We start from the raw sequence: 27,663 nt of genomic DNA, 5'->3' as shown, positions 1-27,663 counted from the left end.
CTCTGTGCACAGATGGAATCTAAAGATCCTAGAAGGAATCTAAAGATCCCAGAAGAGATTTTGGGGGTCTATGGGAGGAGGCGTGTTTGGCTGAGGTTTGGGGTTGTGGGGTTTTTTTTTTTGCTTTTCAAGAGCAGCCTTAAATTTGCACCGGGAATGAAGATCTGAGCTGTCTCCAGTCCCTACAGAAAGCAGAATCGACCACTGGGATGACAAGGGAGGCACTGGGAAAGGACAAAAACACATAACCTATTTCATTCAATCTTTTTCTCTGCTGTGATCATCTAATTTGTCCAGGCTCACTCACACTGCCTTATGGCATCTGACCAGGAAAGTGGAGATTCCCACATTGGAATTTGTGTAAGCCTATTAACGTAGCAAGAAATTTTAAGATGCCTGAATTTAGATTCAATCCAAAGGAGGCTTAAGAGCATGACTTGACTGTAAAAGCAAGCTGAAACATAGTAAAGCTACGAAATTCCCAACAACTAGGAAAAAAAAGCCATTGCTGATGGAATAACTGAAGTTACACCAGAATCAACACTTTCTAAAACCACATACAAAATAAAAGATCAGAGAGAAACTTCTTGAATTACGAGTGATCACACACCAAATCCTAACTGCGTGGTTAACTCCCTTGTTCGTCACCAGTCAGAATACCCAAGCAGCCTCTCCCTTGTTTATGTGACGGACATATTGTTTATGTGACGCCATTATTGCTATATAAGAACTGTCACTTCTCTAACAGTCTAATTGATTTTAATCACAGACAAACCTCTATTTAATCACTGAACTATTATTTTCTTTTTCCACAACACAGGAGCTCTTTCCCAGCCCTATTCTCCCACTACAAGTGCCCTGAACACAAGCATCCTCAACTCTATCAGGTCTCTTATCACCGCTGTGATACTGGGGATATGAAAACCATCTCCTACTTCTTCTGCACTGCCATCTCTGAAGACTACACCAACACAAAGCTGGAGAAATACCCTTACAGAGTTTAAGGCCAGAAATGACCATTATAGGTTATTCTGGTTACTTTTCTCAGAACAGGCCAAAAAGATCCAACCGTGTTCTTCCTTCAAACTTACCAATGAACTATCCTTGGAGCTGCTCCCTCCTTACAACATTTCTTTTGTGATAAAGACTAAGAATCCAAAATGAAAAATAAACTAATGACTAGTTATTAGTCATGTACGGAAACTTAACACAAAAACCTGTTCCTTAACATTCCTTTTACTCACCATCCTAGATACAGAGACAACTCAAAGCTCTGCTGGAATTACTTAAGCTGCCGTTACATGTTTGGCACCAGTCATGTCTCTCCCTACCTCGGCTGCTTATTCCTATCCACAAATGCCCGTTCTGTTAGAGCAGCATCCGTTTCTGCCATCACATGGCAAATTAATTGCTTCCAGGCACATCAATCTCTTCATCCAGGCCCTAGTGCAGTTTCAGACACAAGGTGAGTGGCTCAATACGAGGGCAGTATAGCCGTGGGAACGAACCGTCAGGAGGAAGCTTAAGCTAATAAAGAAATAAACAAGCAGCTACAGGTTGATCCTTGGGCATTCTTCTAAGATACACAAAGTTACAAAAGCATCGAAAGATGGGAATCACCACCATTATCAAAACCAAAGACAACTTACCCCCATCACCTTCCCGCGCTGCTCAACATCCTCCCACATGCAGTGAACTATATAGCGACACATGTATTTTCCCGTGCGTCCCTCCTGCTTCATTCGGACCAGACACATCCTGCAAGAACATAAACACCAAATTCATAGCTTCGAGTTCTTCTTCAAATGTAAAGAGTAAATTAAATACATTTCAGCTCATTTAAGATTCTCCTTACAGTATGTGGTTTTGTGATCAGGAAAAAAACACATACAAAGATTTTATTTTTTTTTAAATACACGATCACACACTTTTCTATTCTGTAGTCAAGAGCTGCATCTGCTGGATTTTGGCCAATCCAGCTATGGAAGAGTGACAGCTGACTCTACTCTGGCTGACAGTACTGTAATCTAATTAAGCAGTACTGCAACCTAAATTCCTCTGCCTTAAGAACATCTCACCCTTTGGAGCAGGAACAAATGTCTTGTCTAATCCTAGGCCATGAGCCAGCTGTAATTCAGCTTGGTTGTACCGAAGTGCCGTACGAGTCCCAACCAGCCAAGCTGTGAAAGCTTAAGCAAGTTACAGACTTCACCTAAATTCACATTAGCAATGTCCTAAATTATTTCAACTACAGGGGCCTTTAGATACATGTCCAACCACTTGGCAAAACCCCCACAGGCAGCACATGCTGGAAGGACTCACAAGTTTGTAAGTGCATTGTGGGATCCTAATGAGAATACCAGCTTGAGTTGTTTGACTTTTTTTTTTTTTTAAAGCATTAAAGCCACTTAAACTTCATTGCTGCTGTTGTGTCTCAAAAATAAATCATCAGAACAAATTTATTTTGCCTCTTTTACAACATCTGTAAACAGCATGAACTGAAATACAGGCTAATCCCTCAGTAAGCTGAGAGACCAGTCCCATCACCAGTCCCACCTTCTCTGCCCCACTAACCAGCTCTGCTCCTGGGTTATGGGTCAGAAGTGCCTGTGCAGGGACCGAGTGACTGTAGACGAGGTGATGCTGGAACCCCAGAGCTGACAGAAGTTACTGCTTTGCACAGAGACATGCTACAGGTGGGGAACTGCTCACGGGGAATTCTGCTCACAGCTAATGTGAAAGCAGCAGAGAGCTGCGGGAGGTGCTCTGAAGCTGTTGCATATCGACAATAGTGAATGTGCCACAAGAGTTAAGAGATAAAAATAATGATTATTCTTTTTATCTGTCCATTTCTTCAGTGGACATGAGATCTGTGCCTCCCTACAGGCATTAGAAATATTTGGTGCTCTGTGAATGCTGGCTCCACAGGGAGAACCACAAACACTCCAAGCTCGTCTGTTGAGCTGACCTGCAGAAGGACAGATGCCCATCTTTGTGATGGGTTCTAGCTTGTCTACTGATTAGTAAAGGCAAGGTATTTTTTAACCTGCAAAGGAAGCAAAACTTACTGTCAGCAATGAGTCACAGAGACAAAACAAACTGAAGGTAACAAACGCTGCATTAGTCCCGTGTTCTTTCTTCTGATTAGAACCAGACATTAAGTCCCACACAAGGGCCATTCAATTGAGACACCAAAAATTGGAAGAAGAAAAGCCCATGGACCAGAATCTGATTTCTAGATAGAGACTTCCAAAAACAACACTGGCCGTAGAAGAAACAGCTCCAACACAAGCCAGGTGGAACGAGATGAGAAGACAGGAGAGAGGGACCGGGGCATGACGAGGAGAGCAATGATCCAAGGGTGGAGCAACCAGAGAGTCTGGGTGGAGAAGGGGAAGGGCAGGAGCTGGGGAAGGGAGCGTTGGGAAGCCTGTAGCCATTTCTGTCTCAGGAAAGAGCTGTGGAAGGATTCTCAAGGTTTATACTGTGGCAGTGAGAACTCGGTGTCTGTCCAACAGCACCACTCTCCCAGCAAATAAATGCAATTAAAATGGTATCAAGAGATGAATCCTCCTCTTCTCACAGAAAAACGACAGTTTTCTGAAGTGCCTCGGAACTCAGAGAACGGCTGTCCAGGTACCTGTCCTTCCACAGAACAAATGCACAAAGCTTAACATTTTTGTGTCTTAATTCCACCAGTTTCAAAACCTTTGACCTCTTGTGCATTTACACAATTGAGCTGTATGAAAAAGTTAATTAGAGTTACTGTATTTCAAAATTTTACCCTCTCTTAACAAGTCAAAGAGAAAATGATTCAGTTTAAATTTTGGGCTAAGTATTTTTATACTTCTCTTGCTGAGTACGCAAGCTCAGGAGGGGGAACAAAAAAAAAAGTAAGAGCAGCTTGGCAAGAAAACCTCCTCCCAAGCAGAAGTACTGGTTCGTTCCCAGTCTGCCGGGAGCGGCGGTTGGGCAGGAGCAGAGAGCAGAGCACAGCCCGGCATCGGTCACTGCCCAGCAGCGCTGGAGCCGTGCTCGGAGCAAAACCTGCTCCCCAGGGAGCCTAAAAGGCGGCTCTGTGTTTGGATGCATAGTGCTGTCACAGAGCTGCTCTGCAGCACCACCAGTGAGATCATGGAATTTTGCAGTTTATTTGAAAATTTGGTAGTTTGTTACTACACCTGCCATCTGAGGTTTAAAAGACACAGGCTCTTTAAAGACTGTAAACCTTCTAACTAGGTCAACACAGTGTGAAACATTTTATCGTTTCACTACAGAATCTGTTCTGTAGTTTAGTCAAATACTGACTAATCTTCCTCAAACCACGAAAGCAAAATTATTTCAAACTATCTTTAGAAAACTGTCTGCCTGAAATTGCTTGGGTTGGTTAATTTACACCATATTTCAGACTATGTTAGAAGAAAATAGTATGAAAGTTGGATGACATTAGTTGTGTTGGGTAATTTATGCTGTATTTAAGATTATGTTAGAAGATTGTATGAAAGGATGCCTGGAAAGGAACAGGAGCACCTACAAGTCGGCCCATCTTAGATGAGATGTAGCAGTTTCCCACAACAGCCTCAGCTACAACCGCTTCTGTCAGTATTCCCAAAGTGCCAACAGACTGGCTCAAACACCGAAAGTGGGAGCTGACACCACCCTGTCAACTGTTGTGAGGTGGCTCAGTGCTATCAAGGTGTGATGTATACCGCTAAGGGCAAAGCCCACCCAGAGCTTCCTGCTGTCCCCTGGTCCTGCCCCCTCATTCCTGCTTCCCCAGTTGCTCCCAAGAAACTATTTCTGGGGCTACTTTACACTTGTTCAAAGAAATTACGCTGGCTCAACACCACAAGTATCAACAGCACCTTGGGGGACAGAAGGAAGCTCCTGAATGGACTTTGTCATCATGTCTGTGTTGTGACATACACTTCTATCACTAATGGTAACGAGCAGAATTCCGAACTCTTCCTAATTAGGTGTGGATGTTATCCTGTGCCCCACCCTAGCAAATTCACCAACTACTGTATTTACGGCCAGGTACAGGCCTTTGCTGGGGCACACACTAACAGAACCCAGCCTGGCTCCGCAGCCTTCCTCTCCCCAGTGCTTAGGCCAGGTAGCCCATTCCCTCATGGTAAGGCAGGATCAAATAAATGCCTAAGACACAGAATCATAGAATCATGGAATGGTTAGAGTTCGAAGGGACCTTAAAGATCATCCAGTTCCAACCCCCCTGCCATGGGCAGGGACACCTCCACTAGAGCAGGTTGCTCAAAGCCCCATCCAGCCTGGCCTTAAACACTTCCAGGGATGGGGCAGCCACAACTTCCCTGAGCAACCTGTTCCAGTGCCTCACCACCCTCACAGTAAAGAATTTCCTCCCAATATCTAATCTAAATCTCCCCTCTTCCAATTTAAAACCATTACTCCTTGTCCTGTCACTACACTTCCTGACAAAGAGTCCCTCTCCAGCTCTCCTGTAGGCTCCCTTCAGATATTGGAAGGCTGCTATGAGGTCTCCCCGGAGATCCAGATAAGCTTGTTCTTAAAACCTCTTTCAAGCATGACTCCTCCAATGTAATTTAAACCCCTTTCTCCCTGCCTTCTCTGCCACAAAACACAGAGAGTTTATTCCCTTTCTTCTGAAGCAGCACATTTCAAAATGGTACAGTGTCCTCAGACTGGACTGAAAAGGACTGGAAAGAGTCCAGCGAAGGGCAACAAAGATGATTAAGGGATTGGAGCATCTCCCTTATGAGGAAAGGCTAAGAGAGCTGGGACTCTTTAGTCTGGAGAAGAGAAGGCTGAGGGGAGACCTTATTAATGCCTATAAGTATCTCAAGGGTGGGTTGAAGGAGGAGGGAGCCAGACTCTTTTCAGTGGTTCCCAGTGACAGGACAAGGGGCAACGGGCACAAGTTGGAACATAGGAGGTTCCACTCGAATATGAGGAAGAATTTCTTCACGGTGAGGGTGACAGAGCCCTGGAACAGGCTGCCCAGGGAGGTTGTGGAGTCCCCTTCTTTGGAGATTTTCAAGACTCGCCTGGATGCAGTCCTGAGTAGCATTCTCTAAGCAATCCTGCTTCAGCAGGGGAGTTGGACTAGATGATCTATATGGTCCCTTCCAACTCTAAAAAAATTCAGTGAAATTCTCTGTGCCAATCCGAGAAATCCTTTCCCGCAGGAACTATTTCCTACATCCTTGGTGGTTCTTGTTCTCCTCTGCAGTCTCTCAGACTGATCAACACTTTCTCAAGCATGAAAAACAATGCTCAGATGAATTCTTGCAACAGATCTTTTAGTCTTTCAGAACAAGAATTGTAGCAACACTCCTTTTTGATCCTAAACACTTTAGAGATGTCACCATGCTTGGTGTGGTGAAGACATGAAGGGAGCTCTAGGTGATACGTCCTGAACTGAGACATATCTTAGTACAGTCAAAGTCACCTCTTTGGCAGTTTCAGAACAGCTCCAGACACCCCCAATGCTCCAGTTAGACCAGCACAGCATGGGAAAAGGCAAACCCAGCACCGGAGATGAAAAGCCGGAGATTTTCTAAAAGGTCTGCACTTCTAAACATAGAGTCCTCCAGACATCAAAGGTCTGAAGTAACTGAAACTGTCTATAAAACATGACATTCAGGAAAGAATATTGATAGGTTGATTTTCTAAAGTATAATATAAAAGTATAATTTTAGCAGTGCATTGGAAGGGGCTGGAGTGGATCTAAAGGAACATTATCTTGAAAGAAGTCAGCAGGAGCAGGGGCTAAACACGAGAGACTCAACTTCCCCCCTTTCTGACTGGAGGTAAGTAGGAAAACTCTATTTGCAGACAAGAAGAAATAAGAGGCAGAGATTCAAGCAGAAGACTCACCAGAATCTGTAAGGCAAGAACAAATGCTCCGACAAGCACCTTAAGGCTATAAAAGGTGGGATTTAAAAAGCACAGAAAGACAATTAGAGCTTGATGGCAATGACAACAGCAAGAAAGGAGACGGGATTTACCAAACTAGGAAAAATTCTCATCTTCTCCAGCTCCAGAAGAGACTCTGAATCAGTTGAAATTAAAACTCTGAAGAAGGAGGAGGAAGTAAATACACCAGAACGTGATCTATTCTGCAATGCAAGGGGGAACAGGAACGCTTTAACAGATGGTGATCAGAATCTACACAGTCAGGTCGTTGGCCACCAGAGCAGGAAGGTTTGTAGCCTCTGAGGCAAAAGGAAAGACAAAGCTATCACAGCCTTCAGACAGGGGTAGGACATCCTTGACCTTGCCAGAGCAGGCAAAATCAATAACGTTCTGCTCTCACTTCATTGAGGTCAAACTGATTAAAGAAAGACAAACGCAGAGAACACAGCAATAAACCCGGCTGTGAAAGCAAAATTATGTCATGGCAGGATGCTGGTCACCGACCTCACCACAAGCAAAGCCTGCAGCATTTCCCAGTGATGCAGGCGGTGAGCAAGGCCTGTCACGGGCTTCTCTGTATCCTGGAACATCAAATTGGATCTCTCATTTGTGGTCCAGAAAGACAGCACTCTTCAGGTGAAACTGCAAGGAACACGGAGGAGCCAGGCACATAAACCTTGGGAAAATTAACCTCTAGTTCCAACCTCCACACTCGACTTTTCATTGCCATCATACAAATAGAGGGATTTGGTTCCTTCCTGCCTTAGCACAGTGCTGTCAACCTGCTCACCATGTCTTAAATGTAAGAGTAATTCAATTTCCCTCATTCAATGTCTCTTTAACATCGCTGGCTCAAAGTGCGGCAACTCTTGGCTTTCTCCAACGTAGCTGTGATCTTAGAATTTCTGAGTCTATCCCATACTAGCCTCATTTCATCACAGCCCCCTTGTTTATTTTTATGCCTGTCATGAAAGAAGATTATGTATCTTGAATCTGATGCTCTGTATCACAGGGTACATTTTCCTGTCAACGTGAAATCAAGATGATGTGAAAGAAGTGTGTTCTCTGCAGATTCATGTTATCCCTCTTTGTTTTTCCCTAGATACTTACAAACAGTTTGGTTTTGAATATTTATTGCAGTAGTTTTCCAAATAACGATATAAATTATTAGCTTCTTAATTAATTTTTTACAGCCTTTTTTCCACAGTAAGGAATAAATAAACTGCAAACCCCAAGGGTCATCTTTACTTGATTCCACTGATTTCATTAACTGATTATAATTTCAATGGTTCTTCTAATTTATTCAATGCTTTAGTGAAATGAGCTGCCCCATCTTTCAATATATTGAGGAGACAGGAAATTAAAAGGAGGGAAGGGAAAAAGAGGAGGCAAGAAAAAAGGGCCCTGTGCTTAAGTGCAGCTATTTCAGTAAAAACTTCCTCTCAGCCTTCGGGCAGCTGAGCCTCAGTCTATGGATTTCAGTTTTCCTGAAAGATCTGGCACTTTAGAAAAATTACTGTGCTCCCTTGTGCATCCCTCTGACCTTTACAAGTACGTAATGCTAGATGAAAACCTGATTTTTTTGGCTACTATTTTCACAAATGAAAAAAAGGAAAAAACTTAAATGTTTAAGGTGTTAAATATTTTCACATGCAGCCAAGCTGGCATTCACCAACTCGCCTGTACATCTCAGAGGCGCAAGAATAAATGCCAATGCTATAATTTGTTAAATGCTTCTGATGAGCAGCAACTTCAATCACCACAAATTCTCCCAATTTAAACCACTTTTACATAAATTTAAACTTTTCCTAAAACACCCAAGTAAGATTTTTTCACACAGGCTGAGCAAGGCTTTTAGAAAACTCACGGCCAAGATCATTCCATTACTGAGGAATTCAGAGATGTAAAAGATGTCAGCTTCTCTGTGGGACTTCTCGTGCTTTAGTAGGAAACTGCTAAAACTCAGTAATGAGTAAATTGAGTATAAACACTATTATCAACAACCATGGAGCCTACTTTTTCTCACATTAAGGTATGTATCACTGGTTTTCCTGAAAATAGTTATATTACTATTTTACTTTTCACTTACCAGACATGAAGCTGGGCCACTAGAAACCATGAATTCAAAGTGTCAGGCATTTGGCACCCTTGATGGAAAGGGGGGAAAAAGACACAAAACCAAAACTAAATGTTAATATGAGTTTCATCACGTTTTGCGCCTAACAGAAATTCACTGCACCAAAATGTAAATACATTTTAGTAATTTAATTTCTGGCCCTAAACAGTACCTACATAGCAGAAGCAAACATCATTTACTGTCACACTTGTGCTTGAACTCTAGAACATGCAGGCATGGGATGCTGTGAATTCTGAAAGATTTCATGTGTTTAGAACTCACATAAATAACATTTATAGGGGGAAAAATCCCAAAATGGAGAATCAAGCAAACATGTGGCTTCTAGCTCTGGAAGTCCCAAACCAGTAGAGAATAAAAGGGAAGTATCAACGGCTGCTGTTGCCTCCTGCTGGGGAGAGGATACTGGGTGCTACCAGAGTCTCTGCTGCGGCTCTGCTGCTCTGATTGACCACACGGCTGTAGGACCCCAGCACTCTGAGCATTCCCGGCCTCCAGCCATTCCATGTTAACATTAGAGCCACCAACCAACCATCGGAACAATTTCCGTTTCCAGATTTAGCACTAATCCCATAGCCACTGGGGTTCCCAGAGATGGTTTGTCCATAGGTATGTTCACACTATGGATGAGTGTAAGGGGCCATGAATGGGGACGGATGAGGATGGGGCCAGTCTTTTTCCAGTGGTGCCCAGTGACAGGACTAGAGGGAATGGGCACAAACTTGAACAGAGGAAGTTCCATCTAAACATGAGGAGGAACTTCTTTCCTGTGAGGGTGGCAGAGCCCTGGAATGGGCTGCCCAGAGAGGTGGTGGAGTCTCCATCTCTGGAGACATTCAAACCCACCTGGACATGTTCCTGTACAACCTGCTCTGGGTGGACCTGCTCTGGCAGAGGGGCTGGACTGGATGATCTCCAGAGGTCCCTTCCAGCCCCATATCACTCCATGATTCTGTGATCTGTGTGTGTCATTAGGATGTGAGGCCAGAGATTTAGGCTGTGCGGCACAGATACCATAGTTCTCTTCCTTGTGCTTGAAAAACATGGACGTATTGGTTATGCACACATTAAGTCCTTCAATTCCCAACAATCTGGAACCTTTCTCTTAAGAAGAAGTCACCTCTACACCTGTTTCCTGGAGAAGCTTTTAAGAGGAGTACCTAGTGAGAAGGATCTGACAGTCACCTTGGCCAACCCAGCACTGGGTCTTGTCTCTGGGACCGTCCAAACCTAGCGGTAAGGTCAGAGAGTATTCAGAAATGGACTCTCCAGTCAGATGTGCACCAAGGGAGTCAACCTTATCTTTTCTGTGTTGAATATGTTTCTTCCTGACTCCTATACTTCTTGGCTCTCAGGTATTGCCAAGGAGATTCACCTGGATCACAAAGCAATACTTTTCACAGCCTCTTTCTTTTTATATGCCAACTACAGTCAGGCAATCACCAGAAGAACCAAGCAAATCATCACTGTTCCTCCCTCCCTGGAGAGATGACTCCATCAGCGCCTGGGAGCTGCCAAGCTGCAGCATCAGTGCCCATCCATCACCTATGCCACCTCTAAGACAGTATAAAGACACCAACAGTCTATGTTTGGAGATTAAACACAAGTTTCCCTCACCCTTCTCCCCTCTTGGCTCCCGCATTCCTATTAGAAATAGTTCATGTGCCTAGAAATGACTACTTTGACCTAAAGGCATGCCAAGGCACCTCCAACCAGGGCAAGAGTACACAATGCTTGTATTAATCAAACCATTTCATTAAATCTTTCCACAGGCAAGATTCAGCGTAAAACACTTAGTTCAACTGACAGAGGTTTCTGAGGTAGAAGCTACCACGTATCAGCCTCCCACCACAGAAATCACTCCTCAGTGGAAAGCAAAGCTCACACCTCTACTACTGGAAATAAGGAAAGTTTTTAAAGACCTATTCAGTACCCAGGAGGGAAGAATTTTTTCTCTAACTTTCCACGTGTTGCACTTCTATTTTTATAATTCATTTTTTAACTTCTATATTAGGACTGTCTACATCATAAATTTAAAGGAGGGGTGGCTCCTTTAAAGCAACACGCTTACCCTCAGGTATCGGCTTTTTACAAAGAATGCAATTCGAAAATTTGGGGATTTGAAACACCTTGTTCTGGGAAACTAACTGGGGAGAATAATCAAAGAGAAAATTACTCCCTTCAGAATAGAGTTAGATACAGAGAAAATGCCCGATGGTGAAGTTACCTATGAAATGACTGTGATTATTATCTGCTGGGGAATAAATATATTCTGCACATCCTGTTCATATGTCTGTATACGATAAGAGACGTGAATACTCAGGATGATGAAGACATACCTCTTCCTCCAGTCATATTCTGCACTTAAAATTCATCAGGTAAGGGATGCAAAACTTGAACGCGGACTTTCTCTCATGACAGATCATCTTTGCCACTACCACAATTTTAGGAAGGACGCAATGGGATAATATCCCCACATCCTGCAAAAAAACAGGTGCTCTATGTCCATGTTACCCTAAGCATGACAGATAGTCAGATAGACAGAAAAATCGAGAGTCCTGTAGGTAAACTCCAGCTCTTTCAAGCTGCTCAGTAGCCTCACTAGGGGCCATCTGAAAAGCTGTTTTGATAGAGCCAGCTCTTTACGCCGGCAGTTGCACGAGAGTCCAGCAATTAACAGTATTAACAGCTCGAGATAATTCAAGGTAACGCAAATTCAAGGGATCCCTACACTCCATGTTCATCTGACAAACTTCAGCTCAGCTCTCGGCACCACCGACCTGATTCGAAAAGCTCTTTTGACCTTTCAAAAATAAGGTTAGGCATGAAACTCCCTCCATATTTTGAAAATACTGTTTAAGGCGTAATACAGAGAAAGGCAGTTCACAGGACTCATACTGTCTAACAGAACATCTCACAGATTTCACTAGGTATCTGTATGGGAGCACCCAGCCAAACCGGTTTCAGAGCACAATAGGTGAGATGCAGGGGGTTGTCATCTGACTCAGCTTCATCTCCGCCTTGCCTTGTCTATGCAGAGATAACTTGGGGGGAGCTGCAAAAACGGCTCAGCCCGGGGTTGTCTCAAGATTGCATCACAATAAGAACCGAAACCGAATGGAGCCTTAACTCCCTTAACAAATAAAGTGCCCTGAGTCCCATCCCACCACTAGTCCCATGACTTTGAGTGCTAGACATCACAAAATTGGCAACAGAGACTTGGCCATCGCACCACCAGAGGTAAACATCCCAGATAGTGTAATCCACTCAGGCATAATCCTGCACCCCCACAGAATTAGGAAATATAAACCGCAAGGTTTGAGGATGAAAATGGGGGTAATCTTCCAATGATACAGCTGGCCTGTAGGAGATTCGTCCCCCCCCTTGTCCAGGACGCTGTACAGGGTAACTTCCCAGGGATTGAGCGACCTTACCTGAGAGAAGGGGTAAGTGATAAAGAAACATACTTATGGTATATGGCATGCTATTAAGATCGTGATTTGTGCACTCTTTTAAGGTATTAATATCTAGCGCACTTGTGGTTTGTGTTGTTACTTTTCGGGATCACTTGTAGGTTGCAATAGTGTATTCCACGAATTGATTTTAAATTGCAATAGTGTAATCGCCATTGTACACATAGAACTCACAATAGTGACGTATTGGACCTGTGAGTGAAGTCCAAATAAATTGTTAATTTGAACCTCTCAGTGAAGTCCTTTTTCCCGTTTCGTCACAGTATCAGCAGAAACACATGGAGGTAGCAAGACAGCATTTCAAGACATGAAATGCTGTCACTGTCCTAGTCACAGAATCATAGAATTGTCCAGGTTGGAAGGGACCTTTCAGATCACTAAGTCCAACCACTAACCCAACACTAACAGCCTGGCCTTAAACACTTCCAGGGATGGGGCAGCCACAACTTCCCTGAGCAACCTGTTCCAGTGCCTCACCACCCTCACAGTAAAGAATTTCCTCCCTAATATCTAGTCTAAATCTCCCCTCTTCCAATTTAAAGCCATTACCCCTTGTCCTGTCACTACGTTTCTTGACAAAGAGCCCCTCTCCAGCTCTCCTGTAGGCTCCCTTCAGATATTGGAAGGCTGCTATGAGGTCTTCCCGAAGCCTTCTCTTCTCCAGGCTGAACAACTCCAGCTCTCTCAGCCTGTCTTCACAGGGGAAGTGCTCCATCCCTCTGATCATCTTCGTGGCCCTCCGCTGGACCCGTTCCAACAGGTCCATGTCCTTCCTGTGTTGAAGACTCCAAAGCTGGACACAGTATTCCAGGTGGGGTCTCACGAGCGCAGAGTAGAGGGGTAGAATCACCTCTCGCGACCTGCTGGCCACACTTCTCTTGATGCAGCCCAGGATGCAGTTGGCTTTCTGGGCTGCCAGTGCACATTTGGGAGAAAATGGAGAAACTTGAAGGAAAAGCTGCCTGCTGTCTGTGATGTGTTTAAAGTGAGGGGGAGCTCGGGGAATTTTCTCTTTAAAACAGTAAGACAGTATCAAGAATACCACTGAAGTCATTTTACTCATTATTGAGCCTGAAAATTTGTGCCAGTATCTTTTTCACAGGTGTTTTGAAATTCCTTTAGATTTTAATGTAGGACAACATTCAGATACCTTTGTACAATTAACCTGTTAAGCAGAGATAGTGAAACACCAGTTAAAAATAGCAAAGCCTCTATTTGAGAGGCAAATATGACAAACAGAAGAGAACTTAACTGAGAAAGCCTGAGAGGGCACACAGCTGGGGAGAGGTGTGCACAGGAAAAATGAGCTTCTAAATTTTTTTTTGATCGCTAACGATGAATCCTACTGCTCAGAGAGTTCCCTCCCTGCTGCAGCCGCTGAAACCACATCACAGTTTTGGAAAACCTTCTGAAAACCTCTGGAAAATCTTGCAGCAGCACCACCATGTACCAAACCAACCTCAATAAGCTCTGCACTAGATGAACACACAAAGATGTCCCTTCAGCTGATCTCTCCAGAGGTGGCAGCAGCCCCAACTTGTGCTGGTGCATTGTAAAGCCCTAATTTGGTAGCTCAGAATTTCAGGTGACAGGCCAGATCCAGACAATGGGTGTACCACAGCTAAATCACACTGACAGAGGAAATAATCCACATAAGAATAAATTATTATTGAGGCTTAGGTAAGTCTCAAAGCCACATCTTCCCCATTCACCAGCCAGATTTGATACTAATAAAAGCAATGACAGATTTTTTTTTTAGCTAATAGCTAAAAAACTGTGTACAACATGCAAAAGCCATCCCAATTCAAGCCAATATTATTCCCATATACTTAAAGGAGGGACTTTAAGTCTAGTGTCTCTGCTCTAGTCATACTCTCTACTCAGTCAAGGGATGTGTCCTGATTTAATGCTGTCATGGTCAGCGAAACGCAGAACGCTTCTATGTTCCAGCCAAAGCTGCCCCAGCCATGAGGAAGGGAGACAGGTAGGGCCCCGTGATCTAACTGACCCTGTATAGTAAGAGTTGTGCATCAGTGGACAGGTATGGTTCTCATAACTGCATCCCAGTTACAGCAGACAGTCTCACAACTGGTCATGGAACAAGGTAGGACAAAGAAGCCATCTGACCACAGTAAAGAGGGAAGTGATATGTGGATTCTTAGTTTATCCCACCCTTAGTAATAAAAAAGCCAATATCCTTCAAAGTCCAGGATATTCTGGGGTTTACCTATCCCACCCTTGTTCTTCTTCTCCATTGCAAGATGTAACAATCCCACTCCAGAGTCTGCCCTTGAACCCTCACTACTTGCAGAGCTTCAGGGAGTGCTGCAGTACAGTCAGCTTCCAGTTGACTGCACGCTGTAGGGTCTGACAAGTCTTTTTGCTGTCATATTTATTGATATAATTATATCTAATGAATTTTCATCAGAAGTTCTTTCCTCAGGGCAGTAGTCCAGATACCATCAAGTCCATTACTTACTGTTAAAAAATTCCTCGTAGTCGGTTTTCTCCACACAGCATGTGTACATGCGCAACGCCGCTACCTTAATTTTCTAAAGAAAAAGAAAAGACAGTACTTATTCTTCATGAGAGATGGCAAACACTACTATTTTTGTTAAATACATACACTATCATTTCCCAAAAAGACTTCTTTCAGAATCACCACCACTTGAGATTTTCAGGAGCACATTAAGCTATTGTATCTCCCAGGAATGACACAAGTATAATCAATCATACCTTGAGGCAATAAAAATAATTAGTAAATGGCTTTATTGTTAAATAGCTTCTTGATTACCCTTCCAAATCAAGTTTAATATAATACTGTCATTACAGGAAAATAAATGAAATTACTTTCCTTACAGAGACTCCAAAGATCTCAATTCACAATTCCAGGTTTCCTCCAATAACTTTAACTGATGTATACCACTCAAAGCGCTTTGGATAATTTAAGGATTAAAGAAGTGACATACCAGACATGTCCTAAAAATATCTTTTTTTCCTAGGAAAATGAAAATTGACCAACTAAGCTTCAGAAGTGAGAAAGGAATCCCAAATGATGAATGACATGAGGTACATTCAGGTGCTTTGGCACTTCTAATTTTGTTCTAATTTTGTTCTTGGCCTGCCTTTGCACCAGAAACACCTTCAGTGCTACATCCGTAAGAAAGATAAATGTGCTGAAGCTTCAAAGAGCACAGTAACTGAGAGCAAAGATGTTAAAGAGAAGAGCTGTCAGCCATTCCTGGTTACTAACATCAAGGGGAGAAAAAGAAAAGAATTTGAAAACTCCAGAGCCTACTCCCTTACCTAAGCCAGGAGGCAGAACTGGGTTTGGGTGGTTTTTTTTTTTTATTTATTTTTTTTATTTTTTTTATTTTTAGTGATGCATACCAGGGATCATCACAGTGCTCACTATATTACAGAGAGGAGCACTATGCCTGTCAAACTGCACTTCAAATTACCAAAGTAATTATTTGTGTCTCCTCCAACCAAAAGAAAACTAAGGAAGTTGCAGCTGACCCCCTGCTGAGCAAACACCAGACATTCGTTTTTTTATTCAATAGTCTCAGGTTTCTGTCAAAAATCAAGTATACATCAAAACTTCTTGCAGTACAACAATTAACATTGCTTACTGGAGTTCTGAAAGTTTCCTTTTTAAAGGAAATGCTGCCTGGCCTGGGAGTACAGATCTCTCCAGTGAAAGCCAATGACCCAGACCAGGCATTTCTAGACATTAAAAACATATTGTAAAGAACAGTCCCTGCAATCCAGCCCTTAAATAAGGCAGGTAACACAAGAGAAACTGGTGAAATTTAATCATGGAAATTTTAGGGTGTAGAAGAGGTGTGGGGGAAGGGAGAAGAAAATGGAAAAAAGCAGAGAAATATTAAGGAACTTCCCTAGGATCTCAGAGGGAGCACTGGCAAGGCCAAAAATGAACTCAGGTCTCTTGGGCCCTAACCACAAAAATAACTCTCTCCAAACCCAAGCTCCCCAGCCAAAAGCAGGCAGTAAAGAGCAGCAATTAAGGAGAACGCTGAATCAACACTTAGAGCTAACAAGAATCTTTATTACAACAATATGTATCCACATGGGAGAGAAACTACCCTCTCACCAGGTTTAGCATCACCTGATTAAAAGCAACTGATTTTAACCAAAATACCTGACCCCCTTAAGTGCCAGTTATCTTTCCTTTACATTTTCTCTCTGAGGAGCAAGGTGCAATCAGCAAGTGTCAGATCAGTCTCGGCAGAGCTCCACTCTGCTTTGCAGATAATCAAAGCACCGTGTAGGTTTAAATTCCTGCAGAGCTGGGCTCAACCCTTCCTTCAAGCTGCCTTTTCTTCTCACTCCTTTATCCTGCGTACTTAGTTCAGAGCAAAGAAATCATGAATTTCATCTCTTTTTCCTTCTGCATAAGGACTGAAGGTGTCTCTGACAGAACTGCTCTCATTTCGTCAATGTTAACAACTACTTTATGAAAGGACTATTTAAAAAACAAGAAGAGGGGGAACTATTTGTGACTGCCCTAGTGCTACCACTGACCAGCAAGTCAAACAGCAACCACAAGGTATCGCACTACTGCCCGGCTGGGAGAGAGACCCTCCTGTCACAGCGATGGAGAACACTGGAAGAGCTTCAGAGAAGGGCAACACAAATCAAAACACGAAAGAGCCTCAGTAACGGAAACAAGTCAGACCAAGTCTCCTCAGTCCAGAGAAAGCCCAAGATATTATGGAATATATGAGTCTATAAAATCATCAGGGGAAGGGAGAATGCGAACATACACTCCAAGGAAAGAATAATCACCTTTTTTTTTTTTTTAAAGCACAAAATTAAAAGACATCAACTGAAAACAACTGTTCTTCTTCCCTCAGTGGCTACTTAAGCTGTGGAACTCCCTGATACTGAATGTTGTGGATGTGATAAAATTACAAGAGTTCAAAGTGCAACCAGACAAATTCACAGAAGAAAAATCCATCCATAGATACTACAGAAAAATGCATAGTTTCATGCAGGAAGTCCTGAAACAGACACATGTTTTAAGGCTGGAGGAGCAGGGGGGTTGGAACTCGATGATCCTTAAGGTCCCTTCCAACTCTAACTATTCTATGATTCTATGAGACAAGTATCATAATATGCTTTTTCTGTATTTAAATTCTTTCTAGATAACTGCGATCAGTTATTGTTAGAGACCAGATGATGGTGGAAATTTGAGTAAAGTGTGATGGTCTACATGGGAGTTTGACTAAGGCTGCTATTGTGTTCTTCGGTGCATAAATGAAGTGAAAAATAAGATATCTGAAGAAATTCAAGAAGGCTTAAGACTCTACAAACCAAATAGAACGTTCCCACTTATGTCAATGATGGCAATGCATAGATGGGTCAAGCTATGGAATATCATTCTTCACATCACAAAACAAGAATTCACATGGGTAATAATTAGAACTTCTCCATTAAGTACTGCTCCTATCATAAGAAAAAAAAGTGAGGTTTTTTTCATTTGCTGTTTAGAACTCAAAGTATCAACCAACCAAAAGAATAATTAAATGAATGCCTTACCCATCTGCTATACTTCAGTGGCCCTGTGAAACCCAACGCTTCTATTATCCTCGTGAAAGCACCCACTTTCTCTTCAGATGGCTGCAAGGAATCTTTTGCAGAAAGATGCTGTAAAATTGAAATATTGCATATTTCAGCCTTAGCAATTAAATCTGACAAATCATTTCAGTTAAAAAAAGCTACAAAGTTAATAGAGAATTTTAGGGTTTTTGTTTACTCTTTGTTGAACAAAACAAACACATATTTATGTTTTCTCTGCAAAATATGACACTGTTTTTCCTACATGACATTCTTCTGTTTATGAATGCAAACACAGCACAACTGTTTTGATAAAAGCATCCCATTGGAAGCTCAGACTCAAATGGTTTGTGCAGAAACCTGCTTTCCAGAATACAGCTCCCATTGTGGATTCCCATATTTCTTTCTAGCTGTGTGCCTTTACTTGGGCTTCCATCTTTTGCAGATACTTCCTATGATTTGTTTGTGATTTAAGTAAAGCTAACCTTTCACATTGCCTCTCTTACTCTTACAGGAGGTAAGAGTTATTATATACTAGAGTTCTAGAGTTATTATATACTCGATAAACCAATCAGCTCCTTCTTAAAACAAATGAAGCTACAGGAACTCACTGTTCTTACTGAAAAGTTCCCCCAGATGGTTATTCCGCTTCCAGTTACTCTAAATGGCACTTGCAGAAAATCTAGATCAGGAAAGTATTTAATCTTCAATGATTTGCAGTGTCTGCAACTGTGAAGATAAATGTTCTCTTCCAGATTAACTACACACTTTAAACACCGCTGGACTGATAAGAAGTCTTCGTGGCATTCTACCTGGAAGCATCTTGGCAGAAGCAATCAGCCAGCAGTAATTACCATGTGTACTCCAGCAAATAATTTCTAATGAATTAAGTATGCAGTGTAAACATTTTGTTACCAACAAATTAACTTTTAACCCCTCTAACCAAAATCTCACACACGTGAATCTCCTCCATATACTCAAGGAATACAGCTGAGAGCCATTATAGTCTGAGACAAAGTTCCCTGACCAAAGAAATGTTAAATTGCTTTACGTTGCTGGAATTTTACCCTACACACTTCCTCCTAGTGCATGAACATACTAAAGAAAGAATTTTCTTAGTAGGGAAGCAATTTAACAACGCAAGGACTGCCATACGTGGCCAGAACACAGACCAGGATGTCATCTCCAACGAGGACCAGTAGCAAACACTTGGGACGAGACACAAAAGCTGAGAAATACAGGGGGGGACAGAGCGCGGGCGCCTGGGAATCCGCCCAGCCTCTGACAGTCACTCCTGCACTGGAAAATGCATCCACACCTTCATTTTTAAGGAACTGGATATGCTTTCAGTACCCCAGTGTTTGAAACTACTTCACCTCCATAACACAGAGCTGTGGTACCTGAGTTTCACAGTTTACCAATGTAAAAAAAAAATCCCTTGCGCCTGTTTTAAATCCAACCTTGACATTTCATTGGATGCTCCCAATATTCCTATGAGAAACCACAACCAACCACTTCCTATCCCCTTTTTCGGTATCTTTTATGACATTTATAGACCAGTATCATACACATGCCCATCAGTTAGCTCTCCTTAGTTTAGAAGGGTCCTAAAATAGCCTTTTGATCATTCTGGCTGTACTCTCTATTGCTTTCCTAACAGTAGTATTGTAATTATTTAAATGACATGAATGCTAAATAAATACATATTAGAATACAGACACGTATCCTGCACAAGTTGCCATGCTTAATTAAAAACTAACTGTAAAGGTGACAACAATTGTAGCATTGAGACATGATCAATCCCTACATATATCCACACACAAGTATTTGAGATGAAATGTTCTGCATTCGTGTACTATCTATAGATGGCTATTCATGTCTTGAACCCCATCATGCCCAGTATTCCAGTATATAGGAAGAAACATGCTCAGAGCTATTTTAGTATCTATCAGTCTCCTCGTAAGACAGCGTAACACCCACCAGGACCTCCTTTACTACTCACATCCTTGCTTTGAATGGTGGCCATTAAACCTGTTCACTGAGCCCCCTGTTATCATCCAGAACAAAAGCCTCTCCCCCACCCTCTGCCACATCTGAGGGGCACAGTGAGTCTACCGATATGTATGTGAATATTTAAAACAAATTTTAGTACTTTCTCATCAAGATTACCCCATGCAATCCTCCTCTACACTAAAAATGACACCTACCCTTACATCATAAGATAAGCCCCCTCCAGCCAGGCAATGATGGAACATACTCAATACAGAACCTGTGTCCCAACAACCACTGTCATACCAAACTCACTCTATCAACTTTCATCTCCTCCACAGGAATTCAGATCATAATAAACCCCTAGTGAATCTAGGCACATTCGTTTTACTACGTGCCTCTTATCTACAAATGCATTATGAAGTCTCCCTCAGTATGGATTTTTCATTATGCAGAAGTTAAGTTAAAAAACAAAATTATTCCGATTCAACTATTGGTAGCTCATAGCCAAAAAAGTGATTGCCTGGAAAACAGTCTTTTTCTAAGAAATGCCATGATTTTACTTCATTCTTCTGCAGGTCTGCCTGGACTGGCTCAGGACATGTAGAGGGGATCTAAGCAGTGAGTGTTTGGTTCAACCTACGGATAGAGCTACACGGTTCAGCCTGCCAATGCTGGAACTGCAGCCAAATGCAATTAAACAGTCCCATAAGCATGTATAAAATCAGATCTAGAAAATACATAGGGAAAGCTTAAAAAATATGCAAAATGTTTGGTTCACCTCACCAGCTGAAAAACAGTGAAAAATTGACTAAAATGGAAAATTTCTAGCTAAGAACTAGATGTAAACAGCAGCCAGAGGTTCCTTCTTTCCACACATCTTGTTTTCTTTCATTTTTCCTATCCATGTCAAAATAACCAATTTAAAATGCTTCTTAGTATTTACCTTGAACTCTACACCAGCAAAATACACAATTAGGCACATCATAAACTGGGATCGGTGCTTTTATCCAAGTTTTACCCATCAATCCCTAACTTTCCTTTTCTTTTTGCCCTCTCATTTCTCATGCACACATTCCGTTTTGCCATTTTCTTCACACTGTGTTAACAAGAGGAGGATCAGGATATTTATTAGTTGAGAGACGCTCACTCCCTTGGATTGAGTGTTAAATTAATCTTATGGAGATGATTCATGCTCCAGAAAATTTCTATTCCAAGACAAAAGACTATAAATGTAAGAGATGTAGAGACAACAAATTAACAAAGTAGTACAGATGAACAGAAAATAAATTATCACACAATCATTAGTCATTATTAGTAGAGTGTTTAGCAGATAGCAAAACTCTCGTTAAACATTATTCCCTAGCTAAAGCACCAGGAAACATCTTCTCACTTCTGATGTGTTCGGGCAACTTCTGTGGTTCCCTTTTTAAAGGTAAGAAAGAAACATCTTCCCCCCACCCCAGTAACTACCGTGCTTCACTCAGTTTCTTCCCTTGCTGGAAAGAAGCCCTAAGGCTTATCATCATGGGAACCTTCTCCCCAGATAACCCAGCTGTGACTGCACCCTCCTACACCAGCGCTTTGCTTCCTGGAGAGGAACAGAGAGCACCTCCCCAATGATTGGACACATTGTTCACACTATAATAAAACGTATAAAAAGTTGAATCATCTCCTACATGTTTTGATAAGTGTTTTGTTACCTGTTGTCTGTATAAACCCCAGCACAATGTGCCCTTCAACAATAAAAACATCAAACTCTTCTAACCTTATTTGTGTTGTAAAAGGATCTGTTTTGCTGCGTAATGGCTCCATTGGCTTGAATCAACCCACCACAGGACTTAGACAGTGGGAACTGGACAGCCTTGTGTCTCTAGGAAAAACAATAAAAGAAAAAAAGAAAAAATGAAGACACTGTTGACTAGTAAACACTCAACTTTACACCAATTACATAGTTTGCTTCCAAGTCAGTTACAGTTCAGTAAAATCCTGACAAATTTATATCACAAAAAGCACATATTTATAATCATAACCATTACAAACAGACTGGTTGTCCATGCTTAATGCTCCACACCACCTATTTTCTAGTGTTGTGTAAATGTACTGAATGGACTGGCAGAGCACTCCGTTCTCAAAAACCACAGACCATCTGCTTTGATTTTCTCACACACTACTTCTAATTATGGGGTTTGTCTCTTAATAGAGAGTAATTCTTTTTCCTGGCCTTGCAGAGAAACAGTTTGTGCTATTTTTGTCTACAACTTTATATTCCATTCAATTGTCTTTGTGGCCAGGACTTGAGCAAAACAAATTAGAGGGTAAAAGCTATCACTACAACCACTGTAACTCCACAGCACGTGATTTGTGTTACAGAGCTACTGCACAGAGAAAACTATCACATAGGAGTGAGTGGGATGTCCAGGTAAGAAGCTGCACGCTGAACAGAACACCTATTGTTGCCTCCCAGCACACCCAGATTAGCAGTAACTCGTTCACGAATAAACTCAAAGTAAATATGTTGGTTTGTTCAGAGTAGTCATCCCCAGAAGTCTACTGAATTTACTGGTGGCTCAGAGTAGGCCCAACTTTATCAATCAGCTTCACAACTGCACATTGCCCTCTGCTCCCCACACCATATGTCACTTGGTATGGACTGGTGCTTGAACAGTACGGTGTGTCACAGAAGCACAGGCAATTTTCTCAGGACTGGAAGGTCTTAGCTGAGAAAAGACATCCAAGCCAAAGGGCTTACAGGTAAGTTTCTAATTCTGTAAATCACAGCTCTCTGATAGAAGCTCTAATCTACAGCAGGACAAAGAAGAGGCTTAATCTCCTCTCGTTTCACTGTATGCGAGACGGAAACAGCAAGGGATATACTCTAATTCTATTCAGATAGCGTGCATCTATTCTCATTTCCTACACATTTTTCACTTCTTTATTAACTGCTACTATATGATATTCTAGTTAATTTACTATGGATAGACGCAATCTGACACTGCATGCTATTCCAGAACTGGAAGGAAAGCTGCAAAGCAGTGCTTCCCACTCAAACACCACCACTTGAAGTCGTGCTATGCCAGGTCACTGTACTAGCAGCACCAGAAAGTCCAAGGCTACTCTATGGTGGAGTTGTTCTAGAAAATAAAGTGCTGGAAATTACATGAAATCGTGACTAGCTTGTAATAGCTGCTTTGGAAAAAATGACACTTACATTTGGACTTCTGCATTTAATCTACTCACGACAGATCATTTGGATCCATTAAAAGACTACACAACTGGAACGAAAACAACTGTGCAATAAAGACTGGGTGCTGTCCCTTAGAGCAGCAGAAAGCTTTTAAGTTGCCTTGATATTTCAACAATACACAGACAGTGAAGACACCACTTTTGGAAGCCTCTTTATTTAAAAACCTGATATCCTACCTGGAAAATACCACCAAGCATCCGTCCGCACTGGCCCTGGCCTGCGGTTGTCTGTAATAACCCACCGCATGCTGCTGTCCACTGAGTTACTCCAGTCTGGCAGCTCTGGAACAGAGAGACCAGCAATGAAGAAAAGGACCTGAATATTCAGAAACTGTTCAATGTCCTCCTGCATCCACAAGCTTTATTCAATTATACAACAATCCTCAGATTAAACTCCCAACTCACACTTGACAGAAGGATAAATTTTGATTAAAAAAAAAAAATCTTGCTCTCCAATACAAGCACAGAACCCCAGTTTGATGACAGAAACAGATCAGTCAAAGGAAATGGAGGGCTGTCTATATCATAACACTATACCATGGTTTTCTATCTATACAATAAACTCAAATACTTAAGAAGCATTCTTCAATTAACTGAGCAATCTCTAAAAAGCCCTCATCCAACTCCCAGGGTTTAGGTATCTTTGTCTTACTTTACTCAGGCACAGCTAAGAATTTTTGTATTTCAAAAGCACATATTGTCCCAGAAAATTTCGGTGTAGAGAATTATTTTCTGTAATGAAAATGGCAGGTAATATGGAAAAGAGGAAGGGTTTTCTTTGCCTGCGCTTTCTTTGCACTTTTTATCTTCTGCAAAAATCCCAGTTAGTACAGTATTTGCCTCCTTCATACATGTTCTACATTAATACTGGAAATAATGTATATAACATTAGAATGGATATGCTTTTTTCTAATAAAAATAGCTTCATTTTCAAAGGACCATAAAGATGATTAAGAGATTGAAGCATCCAACATATGAGGCGAGGTCTAGCTTTGAGAAAAGATGAGTCCAGAGAAATCTCAGGAATTTGTATAAATACCTGACGGGGTGAGCAGCCCAGCTCTCCTTAGGGGTGCCCAGTGAAAGGACTACTCTGAGACCAGCAGATCTGCCCAACAATTAGGAGGAACAGATGCAAATCCCACTTGAGCTCCTGTTCCCCATTCCCTGTACCTGCACAGTCACCGCTGTCCCTCAGGTGCAGCGTATTGTCCCCTCAGGCTGTCCCTTTGCAACTCCTCACAGACCTTAGTGTTTTTAATCTAAGGGGACTGACTTGGGTCCCCTGCGAGGGGAGAGATGCACTTCCATAGCAAATGTGATTAGTGTGCACTACTACTACACCTTCCCACTTCTGCTGTAGCGAGACTACTTAGTTTCTGCTCTTCCTCCGTAACATCACTACCCAGCAAATAAAATTATGAAAATGATACACTTCTATTCAAAAAGACATTTCAGCTGAGTACCACAAAGTACTTCTTGAGGTAACCCAATGCTCTGACATAAACAGTTTAACAAACACTTCAGTGAGAAAGAAAATTCACCATTTTTTATAAATAATTACTACAAGATGCCAAGGCAAAAATTTTTGAGGCTTCTTCCTTTGTGATAATAAGGAAAACATGCCTAAGTTATGGTATGTCCTACAGCTTGAATATACTGGGCTTTACAGCTGTTGAAAAGCACTACTACAACAAAACTGGCCTGGTCTGGTGGGAGGTGTCCCTGCCCAGGGCAGGGGGTTGGAACTCGATGATCTTTAAGGTCCCTTCCAACTCTAACTGTCCTATGAAAACATAAAATAAGCATACACACACTTAAAAGGTGAGATGTGATAAACAACCGAGTAATAAAGAAAAGGCAACAGCAGAAAGCAGCAAAGAAACAGAAACAGAACACGATGAGCTACAGAATCTTCCCTGAGGCAGCATCACTGCTTGCAGAACAGAACCTTCCTTTCAAGTGCTACTTTTACTTTTCCATTTGGCTGAAAGAAAATGTACCAAGCATGACCTGGGCAGGATACCTCAGGAATAGTCTGTAGACAGCGCAAGCACCTTCTGCAGCCAGCTGACTGGTCAAGATATGGATGAAAGAATATCACCATGGTCTTCTAAATCCTCCAGGCAACCATTAGGAGACCCTTAGGTACCAGACAAACTGTTCAACAAGATCTTTTCTTAGGTAACGAACAGCTTTATCATAACAGCAGTATTAACTAGCACAGCTGAAATGTTTGGACAGTAATCAGGACTATCAAAAGCTGTGAGCTCCTGAGAAGGCTTGAAGACAGAAGAAAAAAAAAAAATTTCGTTTATTTCCAGTACAAAGAAGAGACACTGAAAGTTAGAACACTTATTTTCATGCAATGAGGCAACTATTAAATTCTAATGCAAAAGCAGATGCTGGGAAATGCCAAGGTTCAGCAAAGCTTGAGCTGAAGCACGTTGCTGCTGTCAGAAGTCCCCAGCCTCCCAACTGTACTCCCAGCACTCTGCAGTTCAGGTGCTTCTCTGATTATAAAGCACTTCAGATCACAAAAATGGCAAACAACTACATCTCTTCCCTTCCAAACAGAAAGTTTCCTGGCCAGGCTGAAAAGCTGGATCAGCTTACTTTGCCACAGGAATGCCAGACACAGCCGGGAGAGGAGGAGCTGCCCAGGAACAGGTAAGCCAGGAGACAAGTCCTTCACCTTCTGGAAGCAGGTTTTCATTGCAAACGGCACCCTGGGGTACAGCTCCCAGAGAGCTGAACCCATCTGGTGACTCACTGCTCCTCTCCCACCTCCCTGCTCCCCTCCTGCCTGGCTTCCCCCTCCCTTTTTGCTAATGCTTGCCTTTTTAACGCATTAAAACTGCAGGAAACTATTTTTTTGTTGCCACAGTTCCACTGCTCCAGCTTTTGGAGGGGCCAAGAAAAATGCTGGAGACGACAAGGTTAGGCAGCAGTGCAAAGACATGAGCAAGGAGAAAGAGCAGGAACAGGAGGAGGAAGCAGGAACTCCAGCTCATGGAGTTTCCGTTGCTCTCCAGCAGCTTCGCTCTCAATTGCTCTCACCTTGAGAGGAGAAAGGACAGGGCTCACCCTGCTTGTAAAAACCACACCCTGAGACATCAGTTCCAAGAACACAGTGGATTAATTTCATAAATTGGTATTGCCCTCTGACTAAAGGCCTTTCATCTTCCTGATGAATCCACCTCCACCTCGCAGTGCTGGCCATCCTTTGTATTTACGTTGTGACAGAATATCAGACCCAGGCACAAACTTCTGAACCACGTGCTAAAAAGTGGTACTCTACTGCAAAGACTTTAAAGGCTAACAGAAAGAAAAAAAAAGTACACAAACGCATAAGAAAGAGGGAGTTGCATCATTAGTAATTCATCCTCATTCATTCACAGGAACCCAATCTCTTCCACTTAACACAGAAACTGGAATCTTTGTATTATCCTTGCCACCAAACACCTCTAAGGTGAGATGGGAATCTCCAAGAATGGCAACCCCTACCCGCCAAGGACACACACACTGTGCCCAAAGCAGCAAGAGAAGTACCAGGCTGAAAAAATAATAATTTCTCAAGCTCCAGTCGGGAGGACTAGAGCTTTCATAATTCTCATGCAAACACAAACTCTGAAGGAGAAGCTCGACCCGTTTCTTCACCAGAGACTGCTGCTGGGGAAGGGGGCCACGGGGAGGTGGGAACAGCCGGTGGGTGCCGCGGACCCCCCCGCGGTTCTCACACACCGCCTCAGCCGCAGCTGAGGCCGGGCCGCAGGAACCGGCAGGAGGGGACGGGACAGCCACCGCAGGGATGGCGCCGAGACAACCCCGCGGGGACGCGCCCGGCCGCACACACGCCGCTCGTGTTCCCGGGGCGGAGAAGGCGACCCCAGCCACCGCCTTCACTCACCACGGCCCGCACCAGCGCCGCCATGGGTCCTCGGCGCCGCTTCCGGCGGGGCGGCGCGCCCGGCCCCGCCCCTTCCGCCCCGCCCGCTGCGCGTGCGCGGGCCTGAGGCGACAGGGACGCGGAGAGAATTGGAGCGCCGACCCCGCTTGCCGGCCCGGGGCGGGAGATCGCGGTTGAGGGGCCCTGCCGCCGGGGGGAAGCGGCGTCGTGAGGTGTAGGAAGGAGAGGAGGATGCCTCTCAGGGTTCAGTTTGGGGTTGTGGTTCGGTTTGGAAGGGAGGAAGGTGGCGAATCCCTGTCTGCCCCTCGTTGTTGGGCCTCTCCTATGGAAGGCCCGGCCCATGGCAGGGGGGTGGCCATGCTTTCATTGCTGCTTGGCAGCAGAGAGAGCAGCACGAAAGCAGAGATAGTTTCCTC

At 43.0% G+C, this 27,663-nt stretch overlaps 1 protein-coding gene across 2 annotated transcripts in view; it reads right to left on the bottom strand.

Moving 5' to 3' along the window:
- The window catches only part of UQCC1 (ubiquinol-cytochrome c reductase complex assembly factor 1), a 49,465-nt gene extending 22,174 nt beyond the window's left edge, over positions 1–27,291 (bottom strand). For both annotated transcript variants that reach the window (XM_074157237.1, XM_074157239.1), the window contains exons 1-7: positions 27,248–27,291; positions 23,515–23,619; positions 21,860–21,964; positions 18,085–18,192; positions 15,002–15,074; positions 9,005–9,062; positions 1,650–1,758 (exon numbers count right to left, since the gene is read on the bottom strand). In XM_074157237.1, coding sequence (XP_074013338.1) covers positions 1,650–1,758; positions 9,005–9,062; positions 15,002–15,074; positions 18,085–18,192; positions 21,860–21,964; positions 23,515–23,619; positions 27,248–27,271 — 582 coding nt within the window. In that variant the 5' untranslated portion in view covers positions 27,272–27,291. The remainder of the gene's footprint in view (positions 1–1,649; positions 1,759–9,004; positions 9,063–15,001; positions 15,075–18,084; positions 18,193–21,859; positions 21,965–23,514; positions 23,620–27,247) is intronic.
- Positions 27,292–27,663: the final 372 nt, after the last annotated feature.

This window comes from Numenius arquata, chromosome 12 (assembly GCF_964106895.1).
Source record: "Numenius arquata chromosome 12, bNumArq3.hap1.1, whole genome shotgun sequence".
Classification (NCBI taxonomy): Eukaryota; Metazoa; Chordata; class Aves; order Charadriiformes; family Scolopacidae; genus Numenius; species Numenius arquata.
This window is presented reverse-complemented; position numbering and strand designations above follow the sequence as displayed.